Below are 7,309 nucleotides of genomic sequence, written 5' to 3'. Positions count from 1 at the left end.
AAATGTTGCTTCAGTTTCAGTTTAATTGGGGCGATAGTGAAGGCAACGCCAGACCTTTACTTTCACTTTCATTTCTGTTGAAGCGAAGTCATCTCCTGCTGTAGCGTTAGTTTAATTTCTGTCGGAGCGGCCAGTGAAACGCTCCCCAGCGCGATCGTACATTTGATTTCAGATAATTCAGGTTTCTGAAGAGGAGTGAAGGGTCTGTCCTGCAGCCTGAACTCATCATCATCATGAGGTGTGTGTGTCCCAGCTAATTTCATTAAGACTAAAATGAATCAGGCATCAGTATTTATAATTGTGCGTTGACGAACTGATGAACGATCAGGCCCACAGTCCCATCTCACTGATCGGTGTTATGTCGAGAAACCAGAACAGTAAACGAGGTTTTACTTTAATAAATACAAAAACAAACATTTCTGTAACCTTTCAAGTAAAATTACTACGTTTATTATTGTTCAGAATAAGCAATAAGGATGTAAACAGTGACGTATAAAATGTTGAGTAATTGTGTTTAAATTTGCATAAATATGAGCTCATATGCTGAGCTAATGTGAAGAATCTAATGTTCCCAATCTCTGAAGTTTAGTTCTTTAAATCCAGAATCAATATACGTAGCAATAGTAACATTACTAAAGTAAACGAAAAAAGTGCAGTTCAGTAAAAATATAAGTACCTTTTTCCCTAAAAGGTTACTCAGTCAATGTAACCAGTACTACTTTTGAACATAGATAACATCAGTAGCTGTGTTAGCATTAGCTAGTCATCATTTGGCTAACATTACCTCCAGATCACTCGGTTGTTTGTAGGAAAAACTGTTTTGTTTTGCTATTCTTAACATTCCTGATAGCTTTTATTAATCCAGAAGTTTGGTCAGTCTCAGGGATGCTGAGCTGTACGACTTGGATTAAACTTTTTGGGCAAACCTCTGATAGATTAACTGACACACTTTAGTTAATTGGAGGAACACTTTATGGCTGCACCTTAAACACATTCGTTCTGGTGGAAATGAACAATAAATATCTCAGTAAATAAGTTCAGTCTGTGTTCAGATGTGCTGAAACACCATCAGTACTTCCTCTGCCTCTGACACTCCCGCAGTGACAGCAGCAGCAGCAGCAGCAGTGCCCTGTTCTCCATGCTCCAGCAGCTGCAGAGTCATTTTACCTGGGATCTGAAGAAGGAAGACATGGAACTTGAAAACCTGAGCACTCGACTGGAAGAGCACATCGCTCTTCAGCTGGGTCGTCCCGGTGCTGTGGCTCTCTCCTGCAGCCTTCTGGCTTACGTCAGGTACGCTACATGTCTCCCCCCAGATTCAGTCTCATGCCGATTGCAGTTTTCTGGCCAATTGCTAATTACCAATCTTTAAAAAGCCTGAACTGCCGATTCAGATTTTGGCCGATATCAATTTTCTTTTGTCTGAAATGTCACTAAATATAGCAGGAAAGTCACTAAGTTGGTAACTGTTTGGTGACTATCGCTAACCGGAAACATCAAACATTTCTCACGGGACAGCAGAAGAGGACAGAAGCAGATTTTTTTTAAACCTTTGCCGAGGTAGTTAAGATGACTCACATGTAAGGATCGTCTGATCTCCAAAAAATTCAGGAAATCGCTAAATCAGCTGTAAATCCTATATAGGATATAACATAAACAGAAAGTTATAGCGTCATCTGACTGTTGACTGCAGCAATCCAAATCATTAGCAGAAATGGACGTCCCCAAAACCCAATTTTGCTTTGGGCCCCATGGAGACTTGGGCCAGCCCTGCCACCAGGTGTTTGCTAATTGTTACTGGCTAGTCTGAGGGAGTTCAGTGGGGGAGCAATGGGTGAGGGCTGCTATGTGAAGCAGAAGGAAGCTTGAAAAAAGCTAGGTTCACTCAGGCGTTGGCATTAGAGGATTTCTAAAACATGCATGATGAATCAAGGCAAATTAATGATGCTCTCTATACACAGCATCATTAAGTAGGTTTGTAAAGGTCATTTTAAATGTCATTCAGTTTCACAATTATGGACAACTTGGATGTGAAGCAGTATTATTCAGGGATCATGGTTTATTATTATTATTATTATTATTATTATTATTATTATTATTATTATTAACAACCTTTATTTTAGCAGAAAAATCCCACTGAGATTAAGAATGTCTTTTACAAGATTATACAGAAATACTTAGTCAAGTCAATCCTGTCATTCTGGGGTTTAGCTTTTCTTGGTTCCTCTTGCAGAATCACAGACATTTTCTTTAAATAGACCCTACATTTTTATGTTTTGACCACACTGTTTGTTTTCAGATACCATCAGAACCAGCCAGATGAGGCCCTGAAGCTCCTTCTCAAATCAGAGCAGACGACCAAGGAGGTCTACTTAGAGGACAGTGAAAGGCGGCTTATCGTGACCTATGGAGATCTGGCCTGGCTGTATTACCACACCGGGAAATTCACAAAGTCCCAGAAATACTGCCAAAGAGCCCAGGACGTCCTGGTATGTCATCCCCATGACGGTGGTCCTGCTCAGGCCTGGCATAACTCTCTGTCCCATTGAGATCAGCAGCAGCACTAATGTTCTGGATCAGACTGGTTCTGAGTCCGGTCCAGAAATGCTGCCTCAGTCTCCTTTTTCATGCTGTTTTATTGAAGAATAAATACAAAAATCAACATTAAACTTTAAGAGAACTTAGTGTGAAAGTTTGCTTTGGTGTTATTCAAACAAAGAAGTTCTGGTTCTTACAAATTTTGAAGAATGACAAAGGCTGGTGTGTTCAGCTAGTGAGAACCTTTTCATTAGGATTATGAATGGATTGCGTTAAAGTCAAACTTTAGAAAGAAACAGAGCGAGGCATATGAAGATATGGCCGTACACGGAGAGCATGAAGTGCTGAGATCAATTCAAAGAAACATCCTGAAGATTTCAGCTCATTTGAATGAACGTATGATTTTTGAGGTTTTTGCGCAACAAATTTCACAATTTTACAGCGCCACCAAGTGGTGGACGTTGACAAAGAGATGTTTGACATTTGCAGTTAACAATATTGTGTTAAAGTGGATTCTGTTTTATACGAAATGTGATGAAAATCATTTAAAAACATCAGGTTTGATGCTACTGAATTAAATAACACTGGATGGAATCAATGTATTTCTTTAAGTGTTGGTGCTATGTTGGTTGTTATTGTCAACTAAATAAGGTCACAGCAGGTCAAAAGTTTGCATGGAAGACTGCACACTTCCACACAACAATAATTTTTATACATTTCAAGTTGTGTGTAAAATATGTTGTGTATTCATAAACTGTATGAGATCCCTGGTTGTTGCTGCTGAGTTCATCTGTAGCTGGAAACCTTGAATTTTCGTCGCTTCTTCTGTCTTCACAGATAAAATATCCCACCAGCTCCTCCGAGGTTCTCCATCCAGAGGTGTATGGGGAGAAAGCCTGGACCTACCTCAAGTTGTCTAAGCCTTACTATCCTGAAGCTATTAAGTACTTCCAAAGGGCCCTGGAGGTCCAGAAAGATGACAGTGAGTGGAACGCCGGTTATGCCATTGCCCTCTTCCGAACAGAAACGGTTAGTGGTTGAACCAGGAAACATGGCTGTTTTAAGGCTGCATTAGCAGGGGATCTTACATGCTTTCATTTTATTATCCATCTGAAGTATAAGTGTAACCCCCAAGCTGATCTGCTTGTAGTTTACTCCAGAAGCATCTGAGAAAGCCATGGGCTCTGCTGCCGTCACACAGCTTCGGCGAGCCCTGGAGCTCAGCCCTGATGACGGGGTTCTGCTGTCTATGCTGGCTGTGAAGCTGGGTGTCGAGAAAAAATATGAAGAGGCTGAAAGTCTTGTGGAGAAGGCACTGAAAGCTGCCCCAGATAACCCTCATGCAATGCGCTACATCAGCAAATACCTCCGTTACCAGGTTGGTGTGGCACACTGCTCTTATAACAATGTTATAACAACATTACATCTCCCCTCCTTAAAGGAGGGTATCTATGTATGTTATTCATTTTCAAGAATGTAGACATTGTTGTTTTTTTATAGCTCACTAATAACAAGAAAATATTTTAACATGAATTAATTTCCAGTCCACAATCCTCCTCCCTGAAATGAACTAGAGTCCCACATTAACCATGACCCATGCAGTTGGTACAAATAAACCACTACCAACAAAGAGAGCCGTCCTTGCAGCAGAAGAACATCTGCACTCCCTAGTCAAACTTTTGGTGCAGTTGTGAATAATAAAACATAATTTAACGAAGCTTCGAGGCAGATACGTTTTCCTCGAGGACTTTTAATAATCGAGGTACTCGACTCATTCGAGGAATCATTACAGCCCTAAGTCGCCACAGCGGCCCACAGATAGGAAGAAGCAGACGGCAGACAAGGGCAGGGTGGTAGCAGACACCAAATGGCCCAGAAATCGAAGAGCAGTGGGAGACACGGTAAGCCCAAGCTTTCTTGTTCCAAACTCGAGAACAAAATGATCAGCAAGCGGAGATTTGATACAAGCAGAGACACGTTTTGAGCACAAGGAGAAAGGTTTGAGAAGACACGAAGTCCTGCTTTTAAACCGAAAATGTAAGCACGAGTATTAAAAGTTCTGAAAACAAAAGACATGAAATCTTGTTTTCAGGCTGAAAAATTCCCCCATATACTTCAAGTTTTCATGATGTGTAAAAAAAAAAGCTCACTCAGATGGTCCATCTCTCCCGTCGACTACAGGGAAATATTGAAAAGTCAATTGAGCTGCTGGAGCGAGCGCTGCAGAGGAGCAAGACATCAGCATTCATCTACCATCAGCTGGGCCTGTGCTACAAAAGGAAGAAGATTGATGAGCAGAGATTGAAACATTATGATAAGCAAAGTAATCATGAGTTCAAAGTAAAGATCCATGTGAGTGTGTTTTCATGGCCTGTCAGTGATGCTCTGCTCTCCGACAGAGGTGCAGCAGTTACGAAGTCAGTGCATCCTTAACCTGGAAAAGGCAGTGGAGATCAAACCTTCCTTTGTGATTGCACGGATAGACCTGGCGCTAATGTATGGAGAGGACAAAGACCTCAGCAGGTGAGATAAACACAATGTGTGCCTCAGTCTTTACCGATATGTGGATCTCTTTGCTCTCTGTCTACCAGGGCTGAGGAAATGTTCCAGCATTGCTTCAACAAGTCATCAGACAAACGCGATCGTCTGCCTGTTTGCGATCGTCAGCTTATTCACCACCGATACGCTGAATTTCATCTCTATCACACCGGGAAGCAGGATGAAGCAATTACTCACTACACAGAGGTGAGTTCAGAGCTGAAGCTGTTCCAGTTGGTTCCTTTTGCCTGACGTGAGGAGGTGGCACAAAGCTGACCGTAAATTACCCTGAAGCAGGGATTCATAAAGTGTGTGTGCTGGGGAGCGTCACCATCAAAACCTTAAAATGAGCTCCTCTCTCAGCTCATCTCTGACCCCGTTTCTGACGCCCCGTCTTCGCTTGCTGAGTTCCCTGTGAATCCTCTTGTTATAACTCTGACTGGTTTGCCTCTTTGACTCCTCTGTAAATCCTCAGGCTCTTCAACTGGTACCAAATACATGGGAAGGGAAGCAGTGTGTGAAGGTGAGCATCTGGTGTTACAAACATCACTAAATTCCCATCAAAGCTTCTGAACAAGATCAGATGTCTGGAAAGTTTGAAGAAAATAAGTTGGTCTGAGTTTCACTGTAGATCTGCAACCCAGTACGTTCTGCTCTAGGTATGATGAGGGGTAGCTGTTCTTTCTGATGCAGGGTTAGGGTTGCCCTTTTGCTATCATAATGTAACAGTGTTTTGGTTCAGATTAACTAGCCTCAAACCTGTAAAACCAAGAGACCACTTAAAGAGAAGTTGGGTGGAAACTTGAAAGTTTAAATATCTCCAAAAGCAACTCTTCATGCTCAGACCTGAAGCAATTCAAAAACAGATGAGAAATAGTCATTCACATTCATTTTAAGTCTGAAAATGGTTACAAAGCCATTGCTAAAGCTTTGAGACTCAAGTTAACCTCTGGGAGAGCTTTTACACACAAATGGAGACAACATGAACCTTGATTAGCCAAAAATACTCCAGGGGGACATCAGTGACATTCAGCTAATCATCCCACTAATAAAAGTTTGGAAAAATACGATCCATTGCAGAGTTAAAAGTATGGGGGAATTTTTCTGCCATAATCCAGGAGCACACACTTTCAGGACTTCATGTCTTTTGTTCTGAAAAGTTGCAACGCTTGTACTCAAAACTTTTCCTTGCGCTCAGACTTCATCTCTGCTCGGACTCTCTGCTCGCTTACGAAACATTTTCTGCTTGCTTTTGGAACAAAAACGCACCGTCGCCTGGCAACCTCTCAGCCAATAGAAATAAAGTGTTGTGCTGGGTGCGTTTGTTTCCCTCTAGCGGGTGTGCCTGTGTGGCTACTAGAGATTATAACAACCGGCGCCACCTACTGGATGTAACGCATCCAGATTCAGGCTTTTTAGAGGAGCACCTAGTGAACTGACTTTCAGAAAACCAAAGCCAAATATTCATTCATCTTCAGAAGGATTTGAGTTTAACCATTGTTAGTTAAAGCTCATCTTTGAGTTTTCCTTTGTGTCTGCACAATGAGTTGATATTTTCATGGCCTTCTCCTGCAGAGGCTGAAGAAGATTGCAAATTATCGTCTTTCTGAAGACAAGGATGACAGCCTGGCTTATTCTGTTTTGGCTCAAGTGGCCAAAGCTGAAGGAGACAAGAAGAAAGCTGCAGAGTTTTATGAAAAAGCTCTGGACTGTGATGAAAACAACAGCCAGTACCTGTATGGTCTGTGGGAACTGCGAATGCAGCTGCACTGTCCAGAGCTTTTATGAAAAAGCTCTGGACTGTGATGAAAACAACAGCCAGTATCTGTATGCTCTGTGGGAACTGCGAATGGAGCTGCACTGATTTATCACCACCTTTTTAAAATAATTATTTATTTGGATGTGAAATTAGCATGTTGAATTGAGATATGTCATATGACTCTAAGTAAACTGTTTTTTAAATCATATCATTGTAGTTGTGTCTTTTCTGAACTGTTTTGCTGCAGATTTAATGTTTTTCTTGAATTGTGCTGATTATGGTGACAGCATGTTGGAGTAGCTCCGTACTTTCATTGGGATTTTTTTTTTTTTTCAAACTTCCAGTCCTGTCTTTCTGAGAGAAATTTTGCTCAACAGCTTCTTCTTGCTTTGGATACTGTGATGTTGGGCAGTATTTTTCAGGGAGCAGCCGATTAAGACCTTACCACCAAGGTCTGTTTCGGGACCTGAAACT

General features: G+C 41.6%; 1 protein-coding gene across 2 annotated transcripts; it reads left to right on the top strand.

Annotated features, from left to right (window-relative positions):
- On the top strand, positions 1–7,043 carry LOC103152340 (interferon-induced protein with tetratricopeptide repeats 5-like). Of its 2 annotated transcripts, XM_016661021.1 has the most exons (11): positions 1–238; positions 1,102–1,293; positions 2,300–2,489; positions 3,376–3,567; positions 3,689–3,916; positions 4,720–4,861; positions 4,938–5,061; positions 5,130–5,283; positions 5,552–5,599; positions 6,652–6,764; positions 6,856–7,043. In XM_016661021.1, the coding sequence occupies exons 1-11, from the start codon at positions 234–236 to the stop codon at positions 6,938–6,940; spliced, it is 1,473 nt and encodes a 490-aa protein (XP_016516507.1). In that variant the 5' UTR covers positions 1–233; the 3' UTR covers positions 6,941–7,043. The 2 variants fall into 2 exon arrangements, with proteins under 2 accessions (XP_016516507.1, XP_007572822.1); XM_007572760.2 differs by having other exon boundaries at positions 6,652–6,930.
- Positions 7,044–7,309: the final 266 nt, after the last annotated feature.

Source organism: Poecilia formosa, unplaced genomic scaffold, assembly GCF_000485575.1.
Source record: "Poecilia formosa unplaced genomic scaffold, Poecilia_formosa-5.1.2 Scaffold308, whole genome shotgun sequence".
Classification (NCBI taxonomy): Eukaryota; Metazoa; Chordata; class Actinopteri; order Cyprinodontiformes; family Poeciliidae; genus Poecilia; species Poecilia formosa.
The sequence above is the reverse complement of the archived record's forward strand: the minus strand, read 5'-3'. Positions and strand labels throughout refer to the sequence as shown.

What these genes read in the sequence shown, in the direction of transcription:
- LOC103152340 (XM_007572760.2), top strand. An exon ending in CCCTCTTCCGAACAGAAACG is followed by an intron (nt 3,568 to 3,688) that starts GTTAGTGGTTGA and finishes ATCTGCTTGTAG; the next exon opens with TTTACTCCAGAAGCATCTGA. An exon ending in CAATTACTCACTACACAGAG is followed by an intron (nt 5,284 to 5,551) that starts GTGAGTTCAGAG and finishes GTAAATCCTCAG; the next exon opens with GCTCTTCAACTGGTACCAAA.